The sequence below is a fragment of the Dromaius novaehollandiae genome, chromosome Z (assembly GCF_036370855.1).
Source record: "Dromaius novaehollandiae isolate bDroNov1 chromosome Z, bDroNov1.hap1, whole genome shotgun sequence".
In the NCBI taxonomy this organism is placed as follows: domain Eukaryota; kingdom Metazoa; phylum Chordata; class Aves; order Casuariiformes; family Dromaiidae; genus Dromaius; species Dromaius novaehollandiae.
Window position 1 is genome coordinate 78,963,459 of NC_088132.1, and position 15,547 is coordinate 78,979,005.

General features: G+C 39.6%; 1 protein-coding gene across 1 annotated transcript in view; it reads right to left on the minus strand.

Annotated features, from left to right (window-relative positions):
* Window positions 1-900: 900 nt before the first annotated feature.
* LOC135324659 (GTP-binding protein Rit2) overlaps window positions 901-15,547 on the minus strand; it is a 176,610-nt gene continuing 161,963 nt past the window's right edge. The window contains exon 5 of the mRNA XM_064501370.1: window positions 901-2,271. Coding sequence (XP_064357440.1) covers window positions 2,044-2,271 — 228 coding nt within the window. The 3' untranslated portion in view covers window positions 901-2,043. The remainder of the gene's footprint in view (window positions 2,272-15,547) is intronic.

Genomic DNA, 15,547 nt, shown 5'->3' on the forward strand with positions numbered 1-15,547 from the left:
GCAAACTGACCAGAAGCAAGGTACCCCTGAAACTACAAAGCATAGGGTTGATATAATATGCCGCTCAGTAGTGCAGGTGAAATGACATACTAGTCAAAACTAAATGGTTTTCAGTTGTCTCAAAGTTTAGGCCTGAAAAAAAGACCAATAGGTATCCCTTAAGGTTTCTCAAGGGACTTATTTCTATGGTCTCTTATGCATGGAACGACACCTACATTCCCCTCTATTCAGTGTGCAGTATTGAGATAGTCACAGATGTTTCCTTTTCTTATTTATTGTCTCGTAGTTGCCATCTGTTCAGTGCAGCCTCCTGTTGTCTCTGCACTGATACTTACCTCATAAACTCTTTGGGCAAGCACATCTCTTTGTCTGTAGGAAACTTGACCTAAAATTTATGTGGCAATACAGGTAAAATAATAATAGCAATTATAATTATATAAATAGTCTTCAGGTGTTGGGGGCAGCAAACAAAAAATTTACCATAAATCCTCATTTGTGTTTGTATTCCTCAGAAATAATCTTTCCAAAGTAGAAATACAGCCACATATGATTTAACCATATACAATAATGTGGTGGTTTTGATGGAAAATTTTTGACAAATCAAAAAATTTCAGTGGAGTTTTTTTGAGAGGAAGAGAGGTAAATGGATAACAAAATACCAGATTTTAATGAGCTGGAATTCTTCACAAAAACTATATCTATTTTATACTTGACAAAAGAAAACATATTGGCTGCCTCCCACCCCCAACCCTCCAAAATGTAATTCATTGGTCCAAATCCTACAAAATACCTAGAAGAAAAGTGAAAAAAAGAGAAAATTTAGTAGGGAACATACGTATTTCTCTAATGAAGCCAGCTATAAACTCATAAGAAACACAAATGACACTGATTGCTAGTACATTTTCATGGAAGTCATGATCTTTATTCTTTGACACAATGTGTGCATGTTTTAATTGTAAAATTTATAAATAAAGTCAATATTAAAAGGAGAAGTCTGTTAAAAAAAAAAAGAAAAGTCAATGAGGCTATATTCTACTCCATGCCAGCTTTAAAAAGGAATTTTTAAAAGACCTGTCCAACTGATTGCTAAAATGATTCACTTGGATGGTCAAGGACTGCGAAAGAAATGGTTTCTGGCCTGATACAATTCTGTAGTAAGCAGAGGGTTGGCTGCTACATCACAGATGTTATTACATGGTGGGACAGAGCTGCACTGTTCTAGGGGGAGCTCTGGGAGTTATCAGGTGGATAATGCCTTTGTGCACTCCTTAGTGGGCCGTGGGAATGTGGCCAATGCACTGCATGTCCATGGGACAATGCACCTCTGTAGCTCGCCAGTTCTGATAAGTAATAAGCTGAGGAGGCAGAGCCATAGCCCTGCACCCTTCCGAACATCTAGCAATGCTTGACTTGTGCTATCCTTGCCAAGCCTTCATGCTAATGGAAAGCAGAGGATGAGGATGAGCCTCTACAGGATCAAAATCGGGAGCCCCTGGTGTTCCCTGTGAGCCCAGTTCTCACACGTGCATGCACATACACATATACATAACAGCTGAGCACAGTCTAACCCTAAATCTACGTATGAATGCGAAGCTGCAGGTCAAATTCTAAAGTCCTTAAATTGTGAAAATTTCCAGTGAAATCAATAGTATTCATTCCTGGGATGGTGAAGTGATCCATGCATGAGAAAGAGGAGGCCATAAGTGCATCCATTGTTCTAGAGCTGGTGAAAGCTGTTTCTGCCCTGGATGCTGGCTTAACTCCTAGCATTTGAAGACCAGCCAGGGACTACAGGGAAAAACATAATATTATCTCCACTCAGATATGGGGAGAAGGGATAAGAGGGTATGCTAAGTGACTTTATAATACAGAGGAGCGACAGGGCAACCATGAATTGGGCCTTCAGGGAGCTATTTCTGCATGAGGGCTGGCGGAAAAGAACTCCAGGACCTGGTCTGGAAGATGCGGTGTCAATGCTGCCTTTTTGAACTGTTGCAGGTTACTGTGGTCAGCTCCTGAGGGGTAGCTCACAGGAAAATGCCATCAAGTTGTACTTTCCCTTTTCTTCTTCAGTGACCCTTTCAGTTTCCGCCATAGACTATCCTTCCTCTTCATCTTCTTCTCCGCCATGGGCAGTGAAGACTCTTTCCTTCGGATTTCCCTCACTAGTCCATGGAAGACGTCATCAATGTAGAAACGGAGGGCAGCTGAAGTCTCAAAAAAGGAGCAGGAGTATTCTCTGGCTAAACTCATTCCTTCTTCAGTCGAAACCTACAAGGAATAAAAGGTCCATAAATATCAGCTAATCAACAGGACACCATTACAGCATGTGTAGTTTGACTTTCTGTATACCACTGGAGTGCCACTCTTGGGGCATTTCACCAATCTTTAATTTAACAGGGAAATATTCTAACAATACCACATAGACAAGATCCATGAGTGAAAAGATCAGTCTGAATCCATGAGATGTTTGAAAAGAGTATAGTGACAGTATTCATGCATTCCACCATATCTCTCTAATTCTGATGCACCGACTTTTCCAAGCATTTCGTTTCTTTAGTGCAGTAATCATATGAGGTTTGGAAGTGCTAATACCTTTACTGTATAGATTGGAACTGATGGCCAAAAAGACTTCAGTAGAATTATGGTCCTGGAAAAGCTCTATTTACCATTCACCTAATCCTGTAAGCAACTTGACTCTTTAAACACAGCAACTTTCATACCTTAAAATTGTTCAGGTACGTGAATTTCCGAATAGGCTTTGAAGTGTTTTGGTCTTGACAGGCCTGCAGTCCTATCACTTAGCTCATGCCTGAACTGCACAAAGATCCAAAATACATTTGTTTTTCAGCTCATCTTTCTTAAGTGGCCAAATGTACTTACTACTCTCAGAGAACATCCAGGAAATGTTTTCTTGTTTTTTGAGAAAAATTAAGGGAAGGAATTACTACGAATCTAGAGGGAACTGAGGCAGCTTTCTTTAATTTGCCTAAGTTTTGAAGAGGGCATGTTATTCCTAAAGTTTCCTCATTTGCTACTTCTTGGTGGTTGATCCATCAGTCTGCTAAGAACGGTGCTCAGTATGCGGATTATTGTGTGGCTTAAATAGAGTGTAGATGCTTATCCTAAAGAATAATGATTTCCTCCCACTTCAGGGATTTTTTGCACTTCAGAAGCTCACCCAACAAGAAGTAGCAAGTCTACAGCAAAACAATGAGTGAATCCTATGAGCTTTGAAATTTCAGGCTAGCTTCCCAGCCAGTAGAATAACCTTTCTTCTCCATATTTGAATATAAAACTCTATGGATGAAACATAAGATGTGTATTCAAATTCAAGGTTGGAAATTCCAGCCTTTGTTTTTATCAGTATTTGAATACCATGATTATTTGAGTAACATTCAAACCATGTGGAAAATTAGATGAAAAAGCTGTTTGAGATTCCTGTAAAGAACAACCTAAATCCTCAGCTGTGAGAAGTCTCAATTGATACTGCCTACTGCAAAATGAATCTTGCTCTTATTCCTAGCTTCATGCAGCCAGTGTGCCATTTAAATTTATTAGAGATATAAACCCTAATGTTTCAGGGTATAAGCAAACCCTGTCATACCTACCATGAGGAAGAAAATGTCTGTAATGATCAGATTATGACCTCACATTATTGTATTTTTTGCATCTACCTGTAAAGCCAGACACAGTGGGAAACAGGTTTTCGGATGAAGCAGAACATCAGTCTGTTCCATCCTGGAAGTATGTCCACACCTGCTATGTGCCTACATAACACAGACCACAGAATTGTGCCCCAGCACCTTTGCACTGAGTCACAAACTTTGCAACAAGAGGATCATTCCTCTACATTACAGCTTTAATCTTAATTTAATTAAGAATATTGTAAGAGTAAGCACTGAGGTTGTATGCCAACCTGAATAATACTCACTGACACAATGAAAGATTGTTATTGTTTTCCAACTGCTATAATTGCCAACCTTTAGCAAAAGGAGATGGGTAGCAATATGGTCCTTGTTTTTCTCTGGGCAGCTGTGTAAGCAAAATGTGTGATTCAATATGTCTATTGGGCACCATTGAGAAATTGATTGCCTGGATAGAGGACTATTTTAGTCTACTTTGGACTTTTTAATCATTTTTTCCTGTTGCTGTACCTTGTTTTAGCTGAAGGAGGATTTTTTGTTTTATTTCATTTTGTTAAAGATACCGCAGTTCTGAGCAAACCATTATGCAGAGCTGCAGTTTCAGTGAAGATTTTATACATTCAATACCTAAAAGAAAAAAAAATCCACAAAAATTGAAACATCCTTATATTAAAAGGACGGTAAGGTTGCAAATATAATCAGAGTGCAAGCACAGCACTACTCAAATATCAGAAATTGCCATTCCCCTTTGCTCCATGGTTTTCCAGTCTTTGTCCATCTATTCCTCTTTCTTTTCTTTTCAAGGATCAAAATTACATTTTCTCCCACCTTCAAGCAAGAACAATTGCAAGGAAAACATGCTAAGCTCCATAATGAAAGACAAGACAACTACTAAAAGCTGTAAGAACTGGAGCATTCTCAGGAGAAATAAGTAGTATAGAAAAACTTGTTCCCATCTTCTGTGTGGCTGGTGGCAAAGGCTTGTAACTTGGCCAAATTTGTCTGGCTTTCTATAAAGGTGTTTCCAGAGTTTCCTGCCAAACTATGGAGACAACATTAAAGTCATTAATAGAAATAATTAATTCACAAAGCAAAGTAATTCAGCATGAGAAGGACAGCTGGCATAAACAATTTCAGGCCATTTAGTCAAAGTTTTTTAGCTTCAAGGCTGAAAACAGGCTTTTCTGAAGTGCAATGCTATCATAATCACAGCTAGTGCTTCCAGCACCACTGAAAATACAAGTATAGTAATTTAATCTGTTTGCTGAAGAAACTGTAAGTATAGAGACCTGTTTAGAGGAAAAATACACATTTTTGCTTTCAGTTTGTAATGTGTCCAAGAGACTAGACACCTATGAAATTAGAAACATGGGATGAAGCCCTTGATAAGGTCACTGATGTTCCACATAATTCTAGGGATTTACATTGTTCACACCTTATTGCCAGAAGAAAAACTGTATCACAGAAAACCAACCCAAATCGGCACAGCTCAGAGACTTGTTGACAAACCGCAGCTTCCACAGGAAGATACGATCTGTCAGCGTGACACGGACAGATAGGTCAGGGAGTGAGGTCATTCTATTGAATATATATCTGGGAAATATAGCTTTATATCTCGTCTTCAGAGTAACCCTCTGTGATTGAATCTGGCATTGTTTCCCTGAGTATAATTCTGGTAATATTGATTCCAATTTAGCTCATTCTTTCACTGGTAAACCTTAACAAGAGAATGAAGGAGGAAGGCTGAGGTAGTGAAGATAATGAAAGATGAAGAGTAAAGGGATGGCACAAGCTTTTCGTGTCTGATCCAACCTTCATTTGAAAACCGCAGGAGCCTACGGGGCTTTGGATCAGGCCTTATAGAAGCACAGCATGAAGAACGCCATGTAACTGAAGAGCAAGATTGCCTGAAGGACAAGTCAGTGAAATGGGCAGTGGAGCCTTGTGAGCAGGATGTGTGAACCCTGGGGTAATGAATGGGCTTCTCACATCTTCCTTGCAAAGTGAATGGTTCTGAGAGTCCAATTTGGTATGCGTGAGGTGAGAGGGAAGGTACACCAGTTATAGCATTTGAACTGTGGACAGCACACAGGAACATAGGCTGAATTTGGGATTTTTTCCTCTCTAGATAGTCCAGGGCAGCTGGAACGCAGCTTTGGAATGAAGCAAAGCTTCATAAAGACAGGAAGTATTCTCTGTCTGCAAACAGCATTTTACAGCATTAAGATTCTGTTTGTGGCTTTTGCAAACCTCCTTTGGAAAATTACAAGTGAGATTAACTGCAATGCTGACAGCCCGTGAAAGCAGTGATGGATGAGATGCCATCTTTAAGACAGCCAGCTCCCCACTAAGGTCAGCTCCTGCACAACCAAAAGGACAGCGCAAAGCCACAGGGGCTAGAGAGTGGGTGGGTAGGCACTGGCAATCACTGGCCCCCATATGCAGAACATAAAAATATCTGGACCTGAGAAGAGAAGCACAAACAACTAAACAGATCAATAGTCTATCTGTGCCCTTGGATTGTCATTAGCTGGAAAGTCTCCATCAGGATCAGCCTATTTTCTGTTTAGATTTGTCTCTCCTTTGGTCAAGGCAGCAGCAGCAGCATCTTAAAGTAGATTTCATTCAGAGAGCCTGTATTAGCAGAATCAGCAGAATCACCTTGGCTGAGCCAGTGTTGGTCATCACGCAGGAAAGCAATGAATTTCCACGTGTGCATCTCACCCTGCAAGACTGGGAATTAGCGCTGCCTGCCTGAGATGGCTTTTGCAGCTGTCCACCAGTGATTAGGAGCTCCAGGTTGCCATGGAGAGGTCTGGAGGCTGCAGGTGAAGTACTAATGGTTGCAAGGATTCACCTCCATATTAGTTACATAGACTTCTATCCTGGCAGCCCTCATTTGCTTTGCGATGGGAAACAGAGTGGTAATTTAAGACCAAAAGCTTCATTCTGAGAATGGTTGCTGCGGGAGACATGGGGGCTCACTCACAAATCAGAGCCAGGAGGGGATACAAGTTGCTCAGCACAGTGCTCATTTAATCTTGTTGAGGCTAATAGGAGGAATTCCAGTGGATTTTGATCAAGCACTGTATAGACAGTATTTTTGATGGGCAGTAATTTATATGAGCTGTAAATGATTTAGGAACTTTTTATAAACATAGGGAGGGAAGTAGCATCTTAATCAGCAGGCCCTATTTGTACCATAGCAACTAAAAAGAGGAGTACGAGAAGCCACGGGTACTCTGAATGATATCTAAGAAAGATCCCTGTCCCCTCCCTTCACTTCTGGATGTCGAAGCCATACCCCAGCAGGAGCCCCATTCTGGAAAACAAGCAGCTGAATAGCAGGTCATGAATCAGAGAGAGGCAGAAATTCCAGAAGAATCCATACAGAAGTCCATGTCCATTCCCATCACAATCCCTTTCTGCAGCATGTCAGAACAAACATAATACAGAAGCTCAAAACTGGTAACATGCCACAGGAAAAGAGCTTGAGAGATCAAAGGTATTGACAATATCCTGGGTCTACAATAAGAGAAAACTTACAAGGGAGAAAGAGAAAAATAATCCGAGTGAATCTCATCCTGTACTATGAAAGGGAGCAAAAATTGGGTATTGCTTATCTGACATGAATGACAATTTGTTATTAATTTCAGTTCTGAATTTATGCCTAAGGAACCCCCACCTAGCACCTGAGAGGTTTCTCAGTACTGATGAACAGCAATCAGGATTGATCAATTTTTACTAGTCATAGTTCCTCACTGTCTAAGGTACCAGGAAAATATAGGTGGTCCCTGACCTACCCAGTAATCTGGACGGGGACAAGCTCTATATTTTGATAGGTAGGATTGGGTCTAGCGGAGCTTGAACTGAACTTTCTTATGTTGCCACTTTCCTTTCCTAGAGTCAAGCACTTTGACTGTAAGTATTTGATTGCTGTTTTAAGAAACATTCAGCCCAATCCACTAACCAAAAGCACATCTATTATACCTATGTCATTTCTGACAGTTGTTTATTTTTTCCTCAAACAAATGTTGCATCAACACACATGGTGGCAGAGGCTTTGTACAGGCTGGTTTAAGGGTCTTTCCAAGTGTGAAATACTATTGTTCAGGTCAAAGCTGAAATACTTGGATATTACAGCAGTAGCTGGAGTTTGAAAACCTGAGCAGAACCAGATAGAAAAGAAAAATCAATCTTTCTGTCTTTTCAAGACAAGCAGCACTGTTGTTATTTGTTCACATAATATTTGTCATGGAATATTTTCTGAAAAAAAGAAAAAAATGCTCCAAGCCCTTTTACCCTTCTGCTCTTTTTTCAGATATTTACATTTATAAACTGTCTATCATATCCTTGCCACTGAACAATGACATTCCTGAAAGTAGGGGGAAAAAGATCAAGTGGAAATCAATTCAGGATGAAAGAAGTGTTGAAGATTAGGCTTTGTGAGTAACAAGTATTTCCTCTTTGTGGCCAAACATTCAATATGACTATGTTTCAGATCTAAAAAGTGCACATTACTAAAGTAAAACAAAAATACTGGGGGTTGGTTAAACATTCCAGTTTTCATTCCTTCAACCCAAGCCTTCTCTTTTGTGTCAGGATTTTTAATTTCATTTCAAAGTGAATTATTGTTTGAAAATATTATCTTGAAACTTCTCCTTCTGCAAATGTAAAAATTAAGCATTTTAACTTTTACCTATCATCAAATTCACAAATGTTTAAACTGCAATTGCCAATTTCTTTTGGCCAAAATTCCACTAGAATTCACAACTAGTTTTACCTGACAAAGTTCTGCATGTTTCACTCAACAAAACATGTGCACATCACTTTTTCCTCAGTCCTTGGGGAAGTAGACACCGCTTTTCAACAGCCTGAGCAGCAAATGAGTAACCTGCTGCAGAAATGTGAGAGGAGAATTTCATGTCAACACCATTGCTCTTAAATCCATCTGAAAGTCTTCAGAAGTAATTAGTTGAGCAAACCTCACTCCGACTTTGTGGCAGGCAATTCTGCATGCTCAGCTTTGCTGGTTTTCTAGATTACAAGGCTAGATGAGATAAAAGCTGCCATACAATTAATCATTATTGTGAGTCTGTTGCAATTAGTTCAGTTCCTCCTTCTCCCTTCCCAGAGTTATGTGAAAGCTGGTGTCTCATAAGACTGCCCATGTTTTCCATCCTACCTTGCCACTTTGTGATCCTCTTTACTGATTTCACACTTCAGAATTATTAGTGGTCAGAATGGGATATAGCATGAATGACTGACCATTAACCACTGGATCCCCAGGTCAAGTGGAAGTTTGAGGGTAGGGAGGACTAGCAGAGTGGGTGAAGGAGAAGATGTGGTCTTGCTGTGCAAACTTATGCCCTACTGGACATCCAAATGGCATCGAAATGGCACAGGGCACGGTACTGATATGTCTCATGCCCTCAGCTGTTCTAACCTCTGGCAGCACTCCTGCTCAGATATTCCTTCCCTTCTCTTTCTTTAACTGGCCTCTGCATATGAACAGGAATGAATCCATCTGGAAAACTCAGCTTTAGTAGTGCAGAAAATAATAGGATTGTCTGGGAGTTCTGCAATAAGCTTTGGGGCTTATTTTTAGGGGATGGAGGATGGGGAGTGTGGATTGTAAAACCACTTTGCACAGTTTTTAAGGAAAACTGTACAATAGTCTCAAAAAAAATTAAATTTCTAGTCAAAACCAGAGAGACTCATCTGCAGATTATCTGCACCCCAGCTCGTTAGTCACTAAGTTGGGACATGAAACACTAAGCTTAGACTCCCTGTTCTGAACCAGGAATAACCATAGTTTCATTTGATCCAAATGAACTGCAAATTGTTAAGGCTAAGAAAGTATTCTGACGAAACATCAGTGCTTTGTTCTTATACTTTTTCTTATTGGCCACTGTTAGATCAGACTGACATTTTTTCTGACCTGCTATGGTCATTGCTAATGTTCTTATATAAAGACTTTAAGCCACTATTAGCTTTTTCATTATATGAATCTCTCTCACACTTTGTTATAAAAAAATTTTCTAGATCCCATGTTGATTCTCACTTGCATTATTTCTTGAAATTGTTTATGAATGTTTTGGGATGGAGATTGTTTTATTGCCCAGCATAAACAAGGTAGATTTCTGCCTACTAGAGAAATCCATTCCCTCCCTTTTGGCCTGTTTTTCCACATTTTGGATCCACAAAGTCATTTTAATGGGGCAGTTCTGCCTACAAGTAATTTAGTTCTTTTTTGCAACATTCTTGCTAATGTTCTTTTGAGTAAAGAAAAAAAATTTCTGTGTGGCTACCTAGACAGGCATGAAACAAGCAAAACACAGGAAGCTCCCAGATCTAGTGTTTACACTTTCTAGTAATGTTACGTCATTATTTCACAGATTAAATGTTAAATAATTAGATCAGCATCTCATTTCAAGTAAATATCACTAAGGAGTCAGGGTGCTGTCTGCAGGTTAGGCTCTAAAGTTGTTCTTCTTTACTACAGACTGCATTCTTTTGGCTTTATCTTGTGAAAGGCAAGATTGATGAGTGAGATAAGACAACTTTGTACTAGGAAATGTTTCCAGAAAGATGGCCTGAGGACATGACTGAATTGGATGCTCATAGCCACATGATCTTGCATCAGTCAGAGATAGCTCTGGGTCTAATTTGAAGAGAATCTGTGAGTGTTAAATCTTTAGCATCAGTCTTCAAGATGAACAAGTAAGGGTCAATTGCTCAAAGCAGTTTTTCAAAGATCTGACAGTTTTCTAAATTGTCCATCATCTTTAAAGGTACTCTGATTGCACCACTCAGCAGAAGATAGAGATGGTCATAAGATGACAAAAAGAGGACGTTTCTACATCAGTTCAGCCTGTGAACATTCACAAAAAAATCAAGGAATTAACTGTGGTTTTAGGTTCACAAGAGAGGAAATTGTTTCAATTTTTTCTCCTCAACAAAGAATTTCTTAATTATCATCTGCTAAGAACAGATGGCTATCAAAAGATTTTCATGTAAAGGAAGCTGCAAATGTTGCTTATTTAGACTTCTCAGACTTTTTTTAAAGTAAATGGTAAATTAGAAGTGTTGAACTCTTACTTATTATAACACTGAAAGTCATGTCTACTGCTTTAGGGGCACAAAGTATAGCCAGCTCCCAATATTTTTCTCTCTCTCTAGGCTACATAGGCCATTTTCATTTATGTGTTAAAATATTCAGGTTTCACTAGTCACTTGAATTCAGCTCTTGATTATGATGGAGATGCTAAGCAGACTGAGTACTGAATAAATCTCTATAAAAACATAATATCCTATAAAAATCGCTCTGTCATTATATTAGCACTACTTTGAAGATAGAATAAATATCGCCTCCAGCAGCAATGCTTTGTTCAGAGAGCACTCAATTGACATGGCAAGATAACAAAACAGAGCAGAAGCCAGTGAGGAAGGCAGAGCAGGATGCTGGTTTCAGCATGCTATTTTCAGCATTGTCTACTGAAGACTGGGGAATGAGACTCAAAACCTGAAGGAGATGAGAGCAAAGTCTGGAAAGCCACACAGAAAATGAGGGAAAGGCAGAAGCAGCCGTGTCTTTATTTGTGTGTGTTTGTACATACAATCACAAAAGAGAACTGTAAATAAAAAGAAAACAAAAATATTAGTGATTCACACCCTTGAATCTGTATAATCTTTTGAGCAAACATATCCAAACTGTTTGTCCAGTTGAATGTGTCATTTTAAGACATATAATTAGATGAGTGGAACTACCTAAGTGCTGAAAGTTCCCTTTATGCTTAAATATCTTGTTCAATGTGGTTTCCAACATTGGACTAAAAGGGTCACAAAGATATCTGTTCCAAATGCAGCAGATAGATAGGGTTGTGTGTCCTGACACCACATATTGCTTCACACTATGTGGAGTGCAATGCACATATTCTGGTGTACAGTTTTCATGTCTAAACATACTCCTAGACACAGCTTCCAAGCAGATAGAGAACATTATACTAAGCTCCTGGCAATGAAAAGAAATTCACAACAAATCTCTCCCTTCCCCCTCCACGCAATTCTCATATGCTGTGATCTGGCGATTCTATCTCGTCTGCTGAAGTGGGTATTCTACAGAAAGGAGACAGGGAAGGAATTTATAATGGGTTTATAGAGATTTGGACTGCAATGGATTTTTTTTTTTTTTCCAGAAGTCCTTTGCTGAAGTAAGGAAGCATTGCAAATGTACGAGGTATCAAACTGCCATTATGCACTAGTTACGGAACAATGTTTCACCTTTCCACCTACTACTTGAGTTGCTTTTCAAAGTGAAAGTTAGTGCAATGATAGGGGGAGGTTGTTTCAGGAAACAAGTTTTGTTGTTGTTGTTGTTGTTGTTGTTGTTGTTGTTGTTGTTGTTGTTGTATTTTCCTGAAATCTGTAATTTAATTTTCAGGTTTTAGTAATTTTGGAGTTTATTGGGAAGGTTTTATCAAGCCATCTTGTTAAGGAGGACACTTGCACAGTATCTTTATTAAACTAATGACATTGATCTTTCCCATGTCTGTATCAGTAGAGGCAAAATATTACACTTTTGCAGAATATGAATTAACTATGGAAAATTCATAGGTGCTTCTCTGATGTGCTGCTACTTAGCTCCTTTTTTATATGTTGAAAAGAGGGCTTATGGGTAAGCAAAGGGTCTTCTCTTGGTCACAGGAACACTGGAAAAGTGTCCCATGACACAGGAACCTTAAAATGGACATGACAGCTGCATAAAGGGCATCTACTTAGCTCCATTCATGGTCCCAGGAAGATGTGATCTGCCAGCATGGAAGATGCATAATAAAATCCTGAGTCTGAAGAACTGCATATGAAGGGGATAACAATAAGAAATCAATGTGCTGAAGGAGGAAAATTAAAAATCTTAAATGGCCAGTGGGTAGGAAGAGCTGTAAGAATGCGTTTAACTAATTAGACATAACAAGCTCTCATATTGCCTGCTAACCCAGCTCGAATTACCTCACTTTTACTGCAGGCTAAGAACGCACACTTGGTAGTTACCGTGATAACTTGTTCATTTATCTGTGGTTAGCTTGTCCTATTGGCAAGCTCCCCATTCAGCAGGCAGTATTTTTGGATATCCCTTCTGTATTTGCTGCCTCTGTGGTTTGATTTTTATATGGGAGATCAAACACTTTAAAGTGTGTGTGTGTGTGGTGGGGAGGGGGGGGTAACAACTAACAGCTGGCAGAATCTTAACTGTGTTGAATATGGCCCCAAACTTTCTTGAGTACATCCCCAAGACATCTGAGAGACTTTACTAACAGAAACTTAAGGAATGATGACTGTCTAGGATTAATCAGCTTTTTTTTTTTTTTTTCCTAGAATCTTAGTTTTGGACTAAGAAACCTAAAGGGTCAGCTGGGATGCTAGCCCAAGTAGTTCATATTTATTGCCACAGAGAACAGGAAACAGTGGAGGGACAAGAAGAGATGAAGGTGGAAGGACAGTGCTGGGGAGGAAGCACAGATTACATCTGTATTACGCTAGCTTGGGAGTATAATGAGAGAACAGACTCTTAAAAAACAGAATGGCAGAAAGCCCATGCTAGAAGTATCTGTTTAACCTCCTCAATGCATGATGTATCTATCCAGTTATGCACATATTTTTATGTATATATATGTATAAAAGACACTCTTTTAATACACCCTGGGAGCCCTAATCACAATTACAGCTGATGAACTCATATTCTTATCCAGTGTAATAGGCTTTTTATTCTTCTGCTGACAGAGATGGAGCACAATTTACCTAGAGGCGTGTGTGAAAATGCATATACACACACACATGCATTTGCTTACAAATGCTGCTGGGATTTAGCCCAAGCCTCTCCAATATACCTGGCAGAAAATGTTGGCCTTACAGCGAAATTTGGCTGTGGATGCTGACAGAACACTGCTTTAAAAAGTCCCTTTGATATCAGGAGGCATTCAGCATCAGCTCCTCTGTGGATTACAGCTATTTTCTGACATTTATTTATTTCCTGTGTTTTAGTCAGCTGGCTAGTTCAAACCTGAAGTCTGGCCAGACTCTGGAAAAGGCATTGAAGAGCACTGAAAAGAGAGTGCATGTACTGCAGACACCACAAGCCAAAGTGCCCTCCTGCCTCTTCTGAAGACTTTGCAGAAAATCCGAGAGGAAAAGTGATGTGTCATAATGTGGAGTACAGCAAGCCAAGTAAACTGCTGCTTCTCTTTTCTCCCAGACAGAAAAGATGGAAAATAAAGGACAGAAAACAGTTAATAATTTAAGATTAATATACAAATAATACTAAAGGGGAAACAACTAACATAAAAATTATTCTGGGGGTGGGGGAGAAAGAAAGGTAAAGCTTTTCAGGAGTAACCTAGTCTGGCTGATGAAACATTAACAATATATAATCCTTGATAATCAGGGCAGCTAGTAGGTAAATCTAGAACTGTAAGAGATCATCATGCATGCCTGGATGAGCATAATCATGGTTCATATTACAGGTAGAATGAAAATGTAACTCAACCACATAGGTATAACAGTACAACACAGGCATCCAATATTTCATTTGACGTCACTGAAGAAGTTTGCTTACAGTTTCCTAATGTCTGTTTTCTCAAAATACATAAATAAGTCTGGAGTTAGGGGAAGAAAATTGCTGGTACTAAAGCAACAGCTGGTGAAAAACAGTGACTGCTTGAAGCCTTAACAGTTGCTGTCACTAGCAATTCAGGACACGTTATCACCCCATTATTTTTTTACCCTTAGGAATAAAATGGGTGTTATTAAATGTTTTAGAAAGTGCCAATTGCCTGTGGTAAAGTTTTGTTATACTCGATGTAAGGAATATTAATAAGAAGACAGGTATGATATCTGTGAGTCAAGCTCAGAGAGAAAATAATGTGAATCCCATTTCACATAGAAGAGAGTGTTACTGTCGTTGACACCACAAATACTGTTTAAAAAAATCATTTTCCATAGAGAAATCAGAGAATCATAGCATAATTTGGTTGGAAGAGGCCTCTGGATGTCATCTAGTCCAAACTCCTGCTCAAAGCAGGTCCAACTAGACCAGATTGCTCAGGACCTTGACCAGTCACATTCAGTCATTTTGAACATCTCCAATGATGGAAATCCCACAGCCTCTCTCAGCCATTGTTCCAGTGTTTGACCACCCTCATGGTGCAAAAAAAAAAAAAAAAAAAAAATCTTCATATATAATCAGATTTTCCTGGGTTGCAGCTTGTGTCTTTTGCATCTCACCCTTTCATTGTGCATCTCTGAGATGAATCTGGCTCTGTCTTCACTCTGCCTATTAGGTGGTTGAAGACAGCAAGATACCCTTTCTTGTGGCTGAATAAACCTAGCTCTCTCAACCTCTCCTTGTATGTTTTGTGCTCCGACCAACTTGTCTGTGCTCTGACCAGCTTGGTAGACTTCTGCTGCCTACTGGAGATTCACTGCAGTACATCAAGGTATTTCTCGTACTTGGGAGCCCTAAACAGACAGGCTACTCCAGATGTGGTCTCACAAGTGCTGAACAGAAGGGGAGGAACACTTCCCTGGACCTGCTGGCTATGCTCTTACTAACACAGCCTGGGTGCAGTTGGCCTTCTTCACTGCAAGGGTGCATTGCTGCCTCATGGTCAACTCGTCATCCACCAGGATACCCAGGTCCTTTTCTGCAAAGCTGCTTTCTCTCCAGTAGTGCCCGACTGGTACTGCTGCATGAGGTTATCTTTCCCAGGTGCAGGTTTAGCATTTGTTTTTGTTGAACTTCATTATGTTCCTGGTAGACCATTTCTCCAGCTGAACAATGTTCCCCAGAGTACATACCCTACCTTCCAGTGTACCAACCACACCACTCAGTTTGATACCATTCA